General features: G+C 34.5%; 2 protein-coding genes across 9 annotated transcripts in view; both read left to right on the top strand.

Annotated features, from left to right (window-relative positions):
- The first annotated feature begins 249 nt into the window (after nt 1–249).
- The window catches only part of LOC102621819 (uncharacterized), a 67768-nt gene continuing 50663 nt past the window's right edge, over nt 250–17354 (top strand). For 6 of the 7 annotated variants that reach the window (XR_008051114.1, XR_008051118.1, XR_008051116.1 and 3 more), the window contains exons 1-5: nt 250–765; nt 853–1039; nt 1152–1285; nt 1377–1489; nt 2167–2416. Coding sequence is in view for 1 of the 7 variants with exons in the window: in XM_052432384.1 (XP_052288344.1) it covers nt 361–765; nt 853–1039; nt 1152–1285; nt 1377–1489; nt 2167–2416; nt 2782–2934; nt 3048–3127; nt 3959–4008; nt 4113–4249 (1509 nt within the window). In the remaining 6 variants the exon portion in view is untranslated. Of the gene's footprint in view, nt 766–852; nt 1040–1151; nt 1286–1376; nt 1490–2166; nt 2417–2781; nt 2935–3047; nt 3128–3958; nt 4009–4112; nt 4322–17354 lie in introns of those variants that run through there. The other variant, XM_052432384.1, reaches the window with a different exon arrangement.
- LOC102608706 (uncharacterized) overlaps nt 6370–17354 on the top strand; it is a 79244-nt gene continuing 68259 nt past the window's right edge. The window contains exons 1-9 of one of the 2 annotated variants that reach the window (XM_052432385.1): nt 6371–6856; nt 6949–7135; nt 7249–7382; nt 7457–7569; nt 7657–7900; nt 8574–8726; nt 8957–9036; nt 9165–9214; nt 9426–9791. In XM_052432385.1, coding sequence (XP_052288345.1) covers nt 6449–6856; nt 6949–7135; nt 7249–7382; nt 7457–7569; nt 7657–7900; nt 8574–8726; nt 8957–9036; nt 9165–9214; nt 9426–9562 — 1506 coding nt within the window. In that variant the 5' untranslated portion in view covers nt 6371–6448 and the 3' untranslated portion in view covers nt 9563–9791. Of the gene's footprint in view, nt 6857–6948; nt 7136–7248; nt 7383–7456; nt 7570–7656; nt 7901–8573; nt 8727–8956; nt 9037–9164; nt 9215–9425; nt 9792–17354 lie in introns of those variants that run through there. The other variant, XM_052432386.1, reaches the window with a different exon arrangement.

Genomic DNA, 17354 nt, shown 5'->3' with positions numbered 1-17354 from the left:
TCTAAAATGTACGTCGTTGGTTCAATTATTGATGCAACAGTTTCTATTTCAAATATTATTAGAGACAGACTTCCATACAGCAATGGCAAGGCTTAACTTGACAACTCATTAACGCATTTGTTTGTTCATGGATCCATCCTAATTAATTTTCCAATAATCTTATATTTAGTCTAAGTTGGTAAAACCAGATATACCGTATGTCAGTAGTTCGCTATAATAATAATGATTAACGAATCCAATAAAATCTTTCCAAAAATAAATGACACTAAGAATCCATTTTATAAAAGGATGACCCGCAGCGAACTCCCAAGCACCAACTAACTGAAGCTCACTAATATTCTTTTATCAAGTTCCACTACCATGCACTCTTCAATTGCTTCATTTCAATGGCTCCTATACATTTTCACAGTAATTTCCTCACTCCAAGTTTCTGCCGTTCGGTTTAAAATTCCAAGGCTTAGTCCAACCAGAGGAACAATTTTACAGAACCCTGAAATTCTTTCAGCAACAATTTCCGAAGATTTCCAAACATTTTACTACAACCAGACACTTGATCACTTCAACTACAGGCCTGAAAGCTACTCAACTTTCCAACAGAGATACGTTATCAATTTCAAGTACTGGGGTGGCGGTGCAGGTGCTGATGCGATTGCACCAATCTTTGTATATCTCGGTGCTGAAGAGGCCTTAGACGGTGATATTTCCGTCATCGGTTTTTTAACTGATAACGCCGCTCGATTCAATGCTCTCCTAGTATATATTGAGGTATCATAATACAGATAGTTTTAATTTGATATGCTCGAATTAATGAATTAATTTTTTCTTATAGTGAATCAATTTATTTATCTCCAGCATAGATACTATGGGAAATCAATTCCATTCGGTTCAAGAGAAGAAGCCTTGAAAAATGCAAGCACTCTTGGTTACTTCAACTCTGCACAAGCCATAACAGACTATGCAGCAATTCTCCTGTATATAAAGGAAAAATATAATGCTAGACATTCTCCGGTGATCGTCGTCGGGGGATCATATGGAGGAAGTAAGTTGGCTAGCCATGCATCATCGTGTGATTCTTGTGAAGAAAAATATGAGATGAACGTTATTAACGTTTTTCGACTGATTAGTCTGTTTTTGAACTTTTTGCCCCCCAGTGCTCGCTACATGGTTTCGTCTAAAATATCCGCATGTCGCCCTTGGAGCCTTGGCCTCCTCAGCTCCAATTCTGTATTTTGATGACATCACGCCACAAAATGGATATTATTCTATTGTGACCAGGGACTTTAGAGTAATATATACTTGAAAAGTTTTATGTGCTATTCTGTTACCTCGTAATCAAATTGATAGATGTTGAAAAAGATGTATGGTGGTTTGTGCAGGAAGCAAGTGAGACATGCTACGAAACCATAATGAAGTCATGGGCAGAGATAGAAAAGGTTGCTTCTAAGCTTGATGGTCTCTCAATCCTCAGCAAGAAATTCAGAACTTGCAAGTAATATACCAAAGTTCTTCTGTCTTTTTATGTGTATCCTCTTGGTTTCTTTTAATCATTAATATACACGTAGGCAACCTTTCTCTCTTATGGTATATTTATGTGTCCTTTGCATTGGATTTGTCAAATATCTCTCATTGGTTTCTGATACTGATGAATTTCGGAAAAGAATAAAAAAATGAAAAACTTTTGTGCTGGGGAAAATAATCAAAACGCCCCCGTAATCTCAGTAAATTAATCATTTCTCTCATCATGTTTTCAAATTTATCAAAACCTCCTGCTCTTAAACCGATTTTGTTGTCCTTCAATTTTTTTTATATTATTTTTAATACTGTTTTACTACTGATTTGCTAAACCTACTATTGAGTAACAGAAATTTATAGAAGCATATGAGCAAAAGACACTAAAATTTTGAAAGTAACAATATATAATACTTTATTTTAATATTGTTCGAAGATTTTGATGGGTTTTAAAACTCATGACGGAAAAAATGATTAATTTTGACAAAAAATAGGGGTTGATAATTTTCCTTATTCCAGTCTGAACCAAGATAAAATCATTGAGTTTCTGTAAGCAACATATATCTCAGTTTAGCAGCTAATTAAACACCAATGTCGGCACCTGGTAATTTTCATGTACTTAATTCTGTTTACTCTCTTGTTCTGTTGGATTACTAGGCCATTGAAAGATTTATACGAGCTGGAAGACTACTTGGAGTTGGTATATGCGGATGCTGCTCAATATAATCAGCCACCAAAGTATCCAGTTAACATGCTCTGTGGTGGCATTGATGGGGCAGCTTTAGGCACCGATAATGATACTCTTAGCAAAATATTTGCTGGGGTTGTTGCTTCAAAAGGAAATAAGACATGCTATGTTAATCCACCAATCAATGAATCTGAAACCACTGTGGGATATAGGTGGCAGGTAATTTACATTCAAAAACATCACAATATTGGCAGGTAATTTACATTCAAAAACATCACAATATTCTTACATTCTTTTAATTTAGAAGAAAATTCAACCTCCAATATAATGATTATTATGGTTCATGTTTGTCATTATTAAATTATAGTTCTAACAAGCGTTAGTGATAACTTCAAGAACAAGAACAGGTATCCTTGAAGGTCAAACAATATTTAAGTATGTTCACACACCCTTTTGATCGATGAAGAAAATGAAGTCATTATATATCCATTTGCATGTATGATAGAAACTTAACCACGTGCCAAATTTTGATCGTAACATATGACAACATTATAATGAGTGGTGTGTTTTTTAATTTTAATTAGAGATGTAGCGAGATGGTGATGCCCATAGGCATTGACAATACTACAATGTTCCCACCTGATCCTTTTGATCTAAGCAACTACATCGACGACTGCAAGAAATTGTATGGCGTTTCTTCTCGGCCGCACTGGGTCACTACTTATTATGGAGGCTATGTAAGGGTCTTATGAACTGTTTTTAATGCAATTGTTTTATTAATTTACTTGTACATTAAGTATATATATTTTATTTCGGCACATTTACAAGGCATTTCCAATAATAAATGCAGGATATTAAATTGATTCTACAAAGATTTGCTAGCAACATTATTTTCTCCAATGGGCTTAGAGATCCTTACAGCAGTGGCGGGTAATTAACATAAAAATTATTTTATTTTAAACAGGTGTCATATGCTTATATGTTTGCACGCATGTGTTTTTTTATTTTAAATTTGTTTGTGGCATTCTCACTTTTAAAGAGAGGAAGCCCTCACTAAAGGATAATTAACTTGGGTAAAAGCTTATTTAGTTCCTATATTTTGAGTTTAGATTCCATTTAGTACTTGTATTTTAAAAAATATCTTGAAATATTCTTGTCATTAAACTATTGACATCCATGTCATTACTTTGTATTCCTTTTGGCTTTTTTTTTACAATATTACCCTCTTACAATAATGTTTCTTTTTATTTAGACATTAATAAAAAAATTAAATTATCAATTTAGCCCAAAAATGAAATAAAGCAAAAAGAATTTGTATTAATTTTTGTGAAAGCTCCAAAAAAATTTAATATTGTAAAAGACATGAAATTACCTTTTTTGGGCATTAATAAAAAATTAAAATATTAGCTCCTCAACAGAGTATTCTACAAAAATTATTATATATTCTTTTTGTTTCTATTTTATTTGTAAATTAAAGTGGCACTTTAATTTTTTCTTTTTATTAAATTTTTTCTTTTTATTAATGTAAAAAAAAAACATTATTACAAGAGTATAATATTATAAAAGTAAGCCAAAAGAAACAAAAAGTAATGGCAGAGGGTTCAATAATTTAACTGCAACGATGTTTTGAGGTACTTTTGAAAAATATAAGGATTAAACGGTTAATAACCTCAAAATATAAGGACTAAACAAACTTACCTTAATTATATATGTATATATATAAATTATGGCTAATAACAAAGCATGCTATATATATCGCAGGGTATTGGAGGACATATCAGAAAGCGTGGTTGCCATTCACACGGTCAATGGTATGTGACGCATATTTGAAATAATATTTACATATATATTCAAAATTATGTACATAAATATATATCGATTTGTTACTGATACAAAATCATTATATAATTTGCAGGTTCTCACTGCCTGGATATTCTTAGAGCAAACCAAGACAGTGATCCAGATTGGTTGGTCATGCAGCGCAAGGCTGAAGTAGAGATCATTGAAGGATGGATATCTAAGTACTATGATGATCTTAAAGCAGTGCAATAACAGAAACTGTACTCAAAACAAAAGGAAAGGAAATAATAAATAAATGATTTAAGTTCATTGTTAATTTGAAAATTTATGCAAAGATCAACATATATGTCGTAGGAGAAAAATAATTTGAACTGTGGAAGTAAGGAAATATACATATTTTAGGCAATTCTTTACATCATACGGACCAATTGAACAACGAAATATTAGTTCAAAGTTCAAACCCAAAGGACCAAAGTGTGATATAATTACCCTTATCTAGTTCAATCGATCTTCACATTATTATATAGATCTTTTAATAAAATGTTTGCATGACTACGTGTCTACGTCCAATATTGGCCGATAGATTCCTTGAAAAATACATCAGAAGCTAAAATCTAGAGCGGCTAGCCGGCCACCGAGGAATGACTAATAAGGATTGTGAGGCATCAATGTATAAACTCATTAATTTGCTTCTGTAATTTAGCTTGTAATTCTAGACATTTCAGTAACTTCTTCGCTTCTCATATTTCTCTCTTTTTAATTGGAATTCTTGGATCAAATTATATATAAGCAGAAAGAAAAGTCAAATATTGTGATTTCTTCTACGAAGTGTACAGTTACTAACTTCCAAAGTACCGGTCTTTATGAATGTGATTTGTTCATACGACTTACAAAAAGCTTGACTTAAAAAAATTAATTTTTCGTTTAACACGACTTCTCATTAAAAAAACACAAATAACAACGGTGTAATGTATTGGTGAAGACTAAAAATGTTAAAGAAGTTGATTTAAAATAAGGACTTAGATCCAGTGTTATTTATGCACAACTCTTCATAATCTTTTGTCACACATATATGTATAACAATATACTATTAAAATTTAATTAATTTTATATTCTTATTCAATAACTACTAATTGTATCTTTTTTAAACATTAATAAAAGTTCAGCTCAACATTGAATTAAAATCCCTGGGGCAGCGTTGAAGGCTTTTTTGTAAGCGAAATCCCTTGCTACTGGGAATTCAAAAAGTTTTTTTTTTGTACAACAAATAAATAATAAAAGGTTGAAATAATCTGAATCCCCCGGACTCAAAAATGAGTTAATTGTGTTTTGAATTTATACTATAGAATTTAGAAAAATAAAAAAAGTAAGTAAACATTGCCTTTTGTAATGTTTTGAACCAATTGATTTGTCTTCTGAATTCGAAAATAAAAAAGATGGTGAAGAAAATTATATGGGATCGGACATGAAAACCCATATAAAGAAAAAGCAATACAAAAGAGAAACCGAAGTACAGCTCGATTTCTTCCAAAAAAGATATTTGTATTAGGTTTTAGTATTTTTTTAATATTAATTGATTCAAGAGTTGCCCACTCAATCTGTTGATTCGGAATCGTGGGATGGATCGCTGTAAAAGACGATGAATTGTTTTTTTTTTTCTATCTCTGCCACTCATTTTTTCTAGTACCTTCGACAAACTTCGGCTTGTTGCATCCATATGCTTAACTCATAAGTTTGGCCAGATATTTGTAACAAGTGAGTTAAGAAGATAAGGAGTGAAAGGAACCACTTGTTGCAATCTTTTCGCTATCTCAAAATAATAGCATACAAATTAATTTCTTTTTCTAAGTCAACAAAAGCATATGGGAATCCCATATTAGCCAGATAGAAGGACTGCAGTATGCAGAATAATTAGTAGCATAAAGCAAAGAAAATTATGGCATATACATACTGTTTTTAGAAACAATAGGGCCTATAATGGATTGGTATATGCATTGAAGCTTCACAATTTCAAATGCTGCCAAAAAGCTATTTCCATGTGATAACTGGACCTTGTAGGACAAGAATAGAAATGTTGGATCGTTGGAGCCTATTTTACTTTTTTTTTTTTGGGTTATTTGAGAAAGACATTTTATTTTTTTCCGCTTAATTACATTTTTTATTGGAGTCATATGAAGTATGTATTTTAAGTCTTTATTCATTGATTATGTAAGATAATCATACTTTTTTTATATTTGTTTTTCAATTATTTTATACTTTCCTAATAATCTTTTTATCAAATAAACTTTATCCCTCCAATAAGAGTTTTCTTTTTCATGTATACATTAATATTTAATAATATAAAATAAACTAAGAGTCCCTGTTATATAAAAGGATGTTCCCGACATCATCTTAGAAAGTGCAGCACACGAATTGGGTCCAAAACATATTCTCTGTTGAGAGTTCATTGCCATGCATTCTTCAATTTTGTCATTTCAATTATGGCTTCTATATTTCTTCACAATTATGTCCTCATTCTATGTTACGGCAACAAGCTTTGACATTCCAAGACTTAGTCCAATCAGGGAAACAATTCTGCAAAACTTCGAAATTCTGTCATCAGCAACAATTTCGGAAGACTTCCAAACATTTTACTACAATCAGACACTCGATCACTTTAACTACAGGCCTGAAAGCTACTCAACTTTTCAACAAAGATACATCATCAATTTCAAGTACTGGGGTGGCGGTGCTGATCAATCTAATGCTCCAATCTTTGCATATCTTGGAGCTGAATCTCCCTTGGATAATGCTCCATCTGTCATCGGTTTCTTAACCGATAACGCCCCACAATTCAAGGCTCTCCTTGTATATATTGAGGTATGAAAATATATATATAGTTTTAAATTGATATTCATTCTCGAATTCATGAATTGTTTCTTATATAATACAGTTAATTTATTCATCTCCAGCATAGATACTACGGGAAATCAATTCCATTTGGATCAAGAGAAGAAGCTTTGAAAAATGCAAGCACTCTTGGCTATTTCAACTCTGCTCAAGCAATAGCAGACTATGCAGAGATCCTCCTGTATATAAAGCAAAAATATAATGCTACAAATTCTCCGGTGATCGTCATCGGAGGATCATATGGAGGAAGTAAGTTGACCGTGCACATATATATGCATTTGATTTATTTTATGTTCTTTGAGAAATATGACGTCAAAAATGATTAATTGTTTTTTTTTCCCGGTCATGGCATATACGGCCAGTGCTTGCTGCTTGGTTTAGGCTAAAATATCCCCATGTTGCCCTTGGAGCCTTGGCCTCTTCAGCCCCAATCCTGTATTTTGATGACATCACTCCACAGAATGGATATTATTCTGTTGTCACCAAGGATTTTAGAGTAATAAATCAAATTTTTATTCTATATATTCTTCCCTGTTAAGTATTTAATTAATCATTAAGCGGCGTTTACAGGAAGCAAGTGAAACTTGCTACGAAACAATTCTAAATTCATGGTCAAAAATTGATGAAGTTGCTTCTCATCCTGACGGTCTCGCAATCCTCAGCAATAAATTCAGAACTTGCAGGTAATTAAAATATTATCTTCTTTTGGTTTTTCAGCATCCCGATCAAAATAGATTAACAAAGTTTCATATTTGATTTCTTTGTATTAGGCCTTTGGGAGATTCTTATGAGCTCAAGCACTACTTGAGATTAATGTATGCTCATGCAGCTCAATATAATCATCCTCCAGATTATCCAGTAAGCATGGTCTGTGGCGGCATTGATGGGGCAGCTTTTGGAATTGATATTATAAGCAAAATATTTGCTGGTGTTGTTGCTTACAAAGGAAATATGTCATGCTATGTTAATCCACCCACTAATGAAACTGAAACCACCGTAGGATGGAGATGGCAGGTAATTTAATTACATTAATTCTCATTACATGTCACCTTCAATATTAATTCTTACCTATGTACTATTTATTGATTTTATTATTATTATTATTATTATTATTGTTATTTTTGTATAATTGGATGGGCATAAAAAATGGCAATGATAATGACCGGCCACCGCGTGACAACGTTAAATTCTATTATTAATTATTAAATTGTGGAATAACAAGAATTGGCATTAACAAGAACGAAACACCATAGAGTCAGTCAAACAATATTTTGTGCCACGAGGACTCATGATACATGCCTTTGAATTTTCAAAATGGAGAATGGCACTTTCCTTTGCTTTTATTTACTTGAATTTTTGACAAATTTTTAATATCTCGTTTAGTTTGCCCCTGTTGTGAATAGCTTGACAAGTCAAAAAGTAAATCTATAATTTCATGCACAAGTTGATAATTTGTGATGGAGCGTATAGGTCTAGCTTCCGTGATAATTAAGGAGCCTCTTTACTGAAGTTTAGGTCTTGGGTTCTCACTTTAATGGGTGTATTAAAAAATAAAATAATTATTTGAGATGACCTTTTTACTGTTGTATTTTTTTTTTCTTTTTTCTTATAAGAAACTTAAACGTATGCTAATTAATTGTTGATCATAATTAATGGGAATATTGACCAGTGTGTATTTAAATATCAGAGATGCAGCGAGATGGTGATGCCCATTGGCACTGACAATACTACAATGTTCCAACCTACTCCTTTCAATCTGAGCAGCTTCATTGACGGGTGCGAGAGCTTGTATGGCGTCTCCCCTCGGCCACATTGGGTCACTACTTACTATGGAGGCTATGTAAGTTATTATTAAAAAAATAGTGCATGTGATGATCAAATCTAAAATTAGAGAGTTCTTGACTGTGATCATTTCACCAAAACAGGGGGTGTCTATTTATTTTGAACAGTTCAAGGCAATTTGAAGACTAATTAATGACTTCTTGTTTTCAAATTATTTATCTTCTAATTTTGGAACATTTATGTGATAGGTAACAATAAATTATAATCCTATTTCAAAAATTATTGCAGGATATAAAACTGATTCTCCAAAGATTTGCTAGCAACATTATTTTCTCCAATGGACTCAGAGATCCTTACAGCAGTGGCGGGTAACCAATTTTAATTAAATAATAATTAGCAAATAAAGAAATTAAATTTATTCCTGTAATTATATATAAAAATTAGTTATGAATTATGACTAGCGCTCTTGATACTATTTATACTTTTTACTTTTTAGAGTATTGGAGAACATATCAGATAATGTCGTCGCTATTCCTACCATCAATGGTAAGTGATTTATAACTCAATCAACATTCATATTTATGCAGGAAATGGTAATTAAGTTTTTAAAAATTATATTTAAATTTACACAATTTAAGTAGAATAGACTAAAGGCTACAAAAAATAAAAATGTTTCACTAGTTACAGGCGTATGCCCTTAAAATACTGGGGCGGGTGAGTTGTTACTGAGAGAAAATTAATATTAATTATTTTGCAGGCTCTCATTGCTTGGATATTCTTCGAGCCAACCAAAGCAGTGATCCCGACTGGTTGGTCACGCAACGTGAGACTGAAATAGAGATCATTGAAGGATGGATATCTAAGTACTATGCTGATCTCAAAGCAATCAAATAATTGAAACTGCTGTCAAAGGAAATAATTTATGACCCCGCAGTCTCTATCATTTGAGAAATAATAATCATCTGTTACCATCTATGTGTGGGTCCGCTTATAATACAGTGGCTGTATCGCTGTTGAAGTGGTTGTACAATTAATTTCCCGCACAATTTTTCATGTATCCAATTAATTAAATTAATTGGGACAAATAGACAGCCACAACAATAGGCCGATTATTAGTTGCCAACTCCTCCATGGGTTACATCGAAGATCCATTTAGATTTAGGATGATGATATTGCAACCCATCTAAATACTCTTCTAAATCATTTTTTTAAAAAATATTTTTTTGAGTGGTGCTATTGGTACGCCTCTAATTTCTTATTAAAACCCTTACCTTTAGTATCCTATTAGACCATTATATAAAATTACATAAGAGAACAAGTTGATTCTTATTAAACCCCTTCATCGTTTCAAACTCCCTTATTTGACAATTGAAAATCTGCAAGTTTATAGGCTCCCCAATTATTATAGAACCTCTTTATGATTCCAAAACTTTCTTATTTATCTGAAAAAAGAATATAAAAAATAAACAATTGGGAAAAAAAATAAAGAAATTCTTTCATTTTGCTGGCTATCAGTCGGCGTTGATTTGGGAGAAATATAGATAGTGGCAGCAAAAAATGCTTAAAATCCAGCAACGTTCTTACTTTAATTTTATTGTTATGGCGAGTAACGAAGCTTTACTTTCATTTCCAAGCTTACTATAAAGGGGGGGGGGGGGAATCAAGAGTATACCAAGTTGCAAATTTCAATTTTTTCATCGGGAGTTGACGAGGGAGCGAGCTCAAATTGCAAGAGAAAAAATGAGATATGAAGAGAGAGAAGAGCTGAAAACTTTTTTGAGATTTATTCATTAAGAAATTAAGGTCATTTTGAGGTTAAAATGGGTGTCATAAGAATTTTATCAAGAGGTATTTAGAAATGTGCCAATAGTCCAACTCTATTTTTTAAAACTAAAATACCCTTTTTTTTTAACAAAATACTCAATAACATGATATTATGATAGCTGTAAATGCTGGATGGTATAAAAGCAAAAAGACATTGCGCAATGGTAATACTAAAGACTAGCGTCCAAAAATGTCAATGCTCACTTGGTAAATAACGCTGTAATCAAGAATGAAGAATATATACAGGATATCGAATCAATGGCATAATATTTAATATTATATATATTATTTATTTATTATTTTAATTAAAGATATAAACAACGCTAATACTAACGGTGACGTATTGCACAAACCCAACTCCCATTTGGTTTGTTTAAAGTGAAACTATTCACATTATGGTGTATTTTAATGTGAATAAGAAAATTTATCAAATATAGGATTGCATTGCATTAGCTAGTCTCATATAATGTAGTGTGACAAACACACCATTAGGATCTTAGTTTTCTCTGAACTTTTTCCGGCCTGGAGGTCGCATTCCCCAGGTCACAACATACGTAAGCTCCTGAATGGTGGTGATGTTACAAAATTAATTGAAACGTATAATAAAATTCGGAAATGTAATAGAAAACTAATGTTCTGTTAACATTAGAGCCGAAATATATTAGACGTGGCTTAATTTAATAATTAATATAAACTATACATCAGAGTCATCAAAATGTGTCTCCGCTTGGTCAATGCTAATAACATATCAAATCTGCGTACTTTTCTGGATTTTGATGCCTTGAAAAACCCCAAAATAAAAACAGCTTTGTCCTGGAGACTTGAATTGGTGGCAAATGGATAATGATTAAGTAACTTGGATCATTTGGTGAAGCATTCCAAGATGCAAATACTCTTGGATTTCTAAGCTCAACACAAGCTTTGGCAGATTGTGCACAGCTGATCACAGATGTTAAAAGGAACCTGTCAGCTGAAAATTGTCCCGTTATTGCTATAGGTGGATCTTATGGTGGAAGTAAGTAACACACAATACAAAGTTACTTCCAGCATAATTAATTTGTTTAAAATTTTCAAATTGTTTATATTATTATTATTATTATTTTGGTCATAAAGTCCAGTGCTTGCATCATGGTTACGGCTGAAATACCCTCATATTGCTATCGGAGCATTGGCATCATCGGTACCAATCCTTTACTTTGATGACCTCACACCACAAAACGGATACCATGTTGTCGCCAACGATTTCAGAGTAAGAAATTAAAACAAGTTAACCAAATTTTGTAACAAAACCAACAAGTCAATTCTGTAATTTTTAGATTTCGGAATGCATCTCATAATAAGAATCCAATTTCGGTTTTCAATTGGTCACAAACATTTTGAATCATTTAAGAGTAGTTTTTATTTATTTATTTTTATTAAACTCATACTTGTTTGGTTGATGCAGGATGTTAGTGAGAGTTGTTACAACACAATAAAACAGTCCTGGTCTGAAATTGACAGAGTTGCAGGCCAAACAAATGGTCTTACAACCCTTTGAAATATTTTTCATACCTGCAGGTAATGAATGAAATAAGAGCCAATTTGTGTCAATTGTGTGGGTTGAGTATAGACCTAAATCGCAGAGGTGGTATGCATGATCAATTAGGTTCTGTCAAATAACAGAGTAGTGGTCCATAGTGGGTATCCATTTTAATTTTGTGAAACCCACCAAATGAAAATGCTCATTTTGGACGTGGTTACCAACTGATGCCAACCTGGTGTGTCCGATAAATCACAAGTTTCTATATAAAATTTAGTGAATCCCACAACACCAAACCGGTTGCTTCACATTTGCTGCCGCCACAAGATCCATCTGAAAAACTTGTGTGAGCCTAGGATACAACCAAAACTTGCCGAGCTGATGTGCTTAGCCAATTTGATTCAACCAAATAACAGATAACCGAGTAGTCGTCGATAGTGGGTCCAGTAGTCGGACCATCCATTTTTTATTTTGTGAAACCCACCAAATAAAAACTAAAAAGATTTGCAGGGTCCACTTGCTGTACCGTATACTGAGGTGCCACACAAGTATTTCTGTCTTTTATTCACGGATGGTGCATTTTTTGATTTGTTCTTTATAAACATTGACATTAATTGGAAACATTATTTTTTTAATAATTTTGGTCCAGAACTTGCTACATGGTTTCGGCTAAAATATCCCCATATAGCCCTGGGAGCTTTGGCCTCCTCTGCTCCAGTGCTTTATTATGAGGACATCACACCACACAACGAATATTATTCTACTGTCACCAAGAATTACCGAGTAATTAATCCACCAATGATTGATGTTTCTCATTCTTGTCGTTCATTTTTTTTTCTTTTTTTTTTTTCATTTACATGTAGAAGGAGTTATGTGGATTTTTGTGCAGGACACTAGCGAAACTTGCTATCAAAATCAAACCATCCTGGAGTCGTGGGCAGAAATCCAGAGAGTTGGTGAATTACCTGACGGTGCTTCAATCCTCAGCAAGCAATTCGAAACTCGCACGTAATAATAAAGTACTCCTTGCTCTCATTTCTTGGATTCTTTTGCTCTATTCTGTACTCTGGTGTTTTGACTTTAATCGTAAAACATAGAAAGTATCTGGTAAATATAACTGGTAATTAATGCAGGTAACATAAGTTTTTCAACAAAAATAATTTTGCATGTACAATCCTACGCAAGTATTTACTAAACACTTTACAATTATACTGGCTTAAAGTTTTAATACGATGCCATCTTTTATTGCGTTAGTCCCCCGAGAAACGAAAATGAGCTCAGTGATGCCTTGTCTGCGATGTATACTTCAACATCTCAATACGGACGTCCACCGGAAAATCCAATTGAAAAGTCTGTAGTATCGTCGACAAAGCAACAGCGTGTGGAAACGATATTCTTTGCAAGATAGCTACTGGTGTTTTTGCCCAAAAAGGAGATTGATACACTTTACTGCTAGAAATCAGAAAAGGTACCAATGATTGAGCACTGTTCGAGCGAGTGACGGCTCCAGAATAAGAAAAAAAGGAGAATAAGACAGAGATCAGAAAGGGAAGGAATTTTCATTAATCAACATTGCCTTACACAATATTCCTTTTTGGATATATTTCTCATGACTCCTCTAGAGCATTCTAAGGATAAAAACAAACATGAGCTGGCAATTGTAAAATATCTAAATTATAATAACAGAATTCAAATAATAGCTAAGAAGAATTATCCATCCATCCTTGCTGTCATGGTTCACGTGATGTAGTCCTTCATCCAGCCTGGCTGTTTCTTGGTTCTCTCAGGTCTAGAGTTGAGCTACTGTTTTGCTTCTGCAAAATCATTACTGGGCTCCTTGTCCACGGGCTTGGCTCCTTCTTCCTCTCTTGGCAAAATGGTCAATGGATCCAATTTGATTGGCAAGCCCGTATCATTCCCTCCCTCTTCGAAACTAACCTTGTCCTCAAGGTTGAAAGTAGGATATTGTTGACAAAAAGCTACAAAACTTTCCCAAGTGGCATTTTCAAGAGAGCTATCTGTCCACTGCACCAAGACTTGTGGGATCAATTTTCCTTGCTGTAACACTGTGCGAGTAGCACAAATCGCTGTTCAAGGTGAATTAAATGGTCAGCCATGGTAGCACTATAAACCAAGATGTCGTCGAAGAAGACGATCACAAATTTCCGAAGATAGGCAGCAAATATCTTATTCATAGTGGCTTGGAACGTTGAGGGTGCATTCGTCAAACCAAACGACATAACAAGAAATTCATAATGGCCTTCATGTGTCCGAAATGCCGTTTTGTAAATATCTTGAGAGTGGACCTGAATATTATGGTATCCAGCTCTCAAATCTAATTTACTGAAGATCGTAGCCTTGCCAAGTTCATCAAAGAGTTCGTCGACAGTAGGAATCAAAAATTTATCTGGGATTGTAACCGCATTTAGAGCACGATAATCCACACAAAAGTGATACGTGCCATCTTTCTTTTTCACTAAAAGCACTGGGGAAGAGAAAGAGCTTTGGCTAGGTCTTATGATTCCCTGGTCAGACATCTCTTTAATTAGTTTCTCCATTTCATTCTTCTGGAAGTGTGGATATCGGTAGGGGCGCACATTGATAGGGGAAGTGTTTGGGAGGAGGTGTATTTTGTGGCCTATAATTCTGTGTGGTGGAAGGGTTGTAGGTGATAAAAATAGATGATGATATTGTTGGAGAAGGTCACGGAATTGGGGTGGTAAATCAGTTGGAAATTCTAATTGGGAAGGAGGTGTTTGTCTTGGAGAGGACTCTATTGGCAGTGAAGATAAAGGTTGAAGAGCACAAAAACTTGAAACCGCGGTGCTGTGGACTAGTGCGCTAAATTGATTATAAGTGACTAAAGTTGGAGATGTGGACACTTCACCTTGAAGAATAATCAATTTTCCATTAAAAGAAAATTCCATGGAGAACACCAAATAATCACGTGATACCCTCCCTAATTGTTGCAACCAATGTATCCCAAGAACAATGTCAGCTCCCTCGATTGGCAAGACAAAAAGGTCCATTGGAAACTCCATGCCTTGCATTGTTAATTGAACTTGTTGACAAAATTGAGTGCACAATAAAAAATCACCATTTCCTATGTAGACGCGAAACGGTGTTGTTAGCTGAATCTCGACGCCGGCGCGTTCCACCACTGATGGTTTGATAAAGTTATAAGTGCTGCCACTGTCGATTAATACTTGGAAGGCGTGGGATCCAATCCTGCCCTGTAAACGAAGGGAACGAGGATTTGCTTGCCCAACGAGAGCATTTAGACTTGAGATATCGCCAGTGACAGCAGATTCTTCCTCGTTTAGTGGTTCCCTTTCATTGGCCGGGTCTAAATTATCATTGTCAGCTCCGATAAGTAACAAGAACCGGTGACTGCAACAGTGATTGGAACTGTACTTCTGGTCACAAGAGTAACAAAGACCTTTCTCGCATCTCTCGTAGCTCAACAGGGGACAATCGACGGATAGGCAAATTTGGAGTGGGGAGAAGTGCGGGTAAAGTGTTTGTTTTATTGTTAATGTGTGGTGGTGGAGGTTTTGATGATGGTGGGTTAGCACTTATAGTGGAGGAAATTGGAGGGAAAGGTAGGGGTAAAGGAACGGTTTTGGTTTGTGTGTTTGTAATGGAAGGAAATGTTGACTGTGGCTGCCATTTAGACCAGGAGTGAGTGTGTTGTTTAGTGTCATTAAATTTGGCTTCGAGCGCTTGAGCCATAGCAAAGGTTTCCATAAGTGCCGCTGGCCGATTAAAGAGAAGTTCTCACATGATGTCCTGCTGCAGGCCGGTTATGAAAAAACTGATGAGAAGTTGTTCGGAGACACCATTAACTTTGTTCATGAGTTCTTCAAAAGTCGATTGAAATTCGACGACATTGATGGTTTGGGTGAGTTTAGATAGCTCGCCTTGTGGATCATCATAAAGGGTAGTTGCAAAACGATACTTCAAATTAGCCAAAAATTCTTTCCAAGTTGTGAGTAAATTGTTGGATTTCATCCACTGATACCAGCTTGCTGCTCGACCCTCCGTGTGAAAGGAAACGATACGGAGGCATTGATGTTCTGGAGTACCATGAAACTCGAAAAACTCTTCCACTCGAAATACCCAGCCGTGTGGATCAGAACCATCAAAACGTGGAACTTCCATCTTCATGGATTTGACCATAGAAGAGATATCTCGCCCATCGGATGGAATAGATGAAAGTGGTGGCACTGCTAGTTGTTGTTTTGAAGAACTAGCCACATTTGTTGGAGAATCAGGTATTTTAGATCGAAATTCATTAAAACAGGCATCTACTACAGTCATAAATTGCTGCATCATCTGGTGAAAGGATAAGGCTTTTTTGTCAAGTTTCTCACTAAGTTCCTTTAATGTGATGCTCTCATTAGAATCAGCCATGCGAAGAGTCAATGAAAGCACCAATGATACACTTTACTGCTAGAAATCAGAAAAGGTACCAATGATTGAGCACTCTTTGAGCGAGTGACGGCTCCAGAATAAGAAAAAAAGGAGAATAAGACAGAGATCAGAAAGAGAAGGAATTTTCATTAATCAATATTGCCTCACACAATATTCCTTTTTGGATATATATCTCGTGACTTCTCTAGAGCATTCTAAGGATAAAAACAAACATGAGCTGGCAATTGTAAAATATCCAAATTATAATAACAGAATTCAAATAATAGCTAAGAAGAATTCTCCATCCATCCTTGCTGTCATGATTCATGTGATGTAGTCCTTCATCCAGCCTGGCTGTTTCTTGGTTCTCTCAGGTCTAGAGTTGAGCTGCTGTTTTGCTTCTGCAAAATCATTATTGGGCTCCTTGTCCACGGGCTTGGCTCCTTCTTCCTCTCTTGGCAAAATGGTCAGTGTAACCAATTTGATTGGTAAGCCCGTATCAGAGATCGCCCATGCTATATCAATAAACCCAAGAATAGAACTGAAACCGATGATGGATGGCCGTGGTAGGTAATTCAATATACATTAATTCTACCTGTCTCCTTGCTTGACTGACTATTTTTCATAAATCTTTCTTTCACTAGTCACTCATAATTTAAATTCTAGAAAAGTAGGGAGTTAAAAAAACTATTTGAGTTGGAAAATGTTAAATGTCAAGAAGGTAGCGTAGAGAGAAAGATGTGTTTATACTAATTTTTTAATTTTTTAAATTATTAAGATTGAGAGATAGCGGGAGAGAAACGGCGAGATGAAACAAAGTATTAAAAAAAAATTATCGGCAACTCAAATGATAAAATCATTTTGGAAGAAAGACCAAAGTATTTCTGCCGAAATTTTTTTTATAATATTACTTGAAAAAATACTCACTAG

This window comes from Citrus sinensis, chromosome 8 (assembly GCF_022201045.2).
Source record: "Citrus sinensis cultivar Valencia sweet orange chromosome 8, DVS_A1.0, whole genome shotgun sequence".
NCBI classification, from domain to species: domain Eukaryota; kingdom Viridiplantae; phylum Streptophyta; class Magnoliopsida; order Sapindales; family Rutaceae; genus Citrus; species Citrus sinensis.
This window is presented reverse-complemented; position numbering and strand designations above follow the sequence as displayed.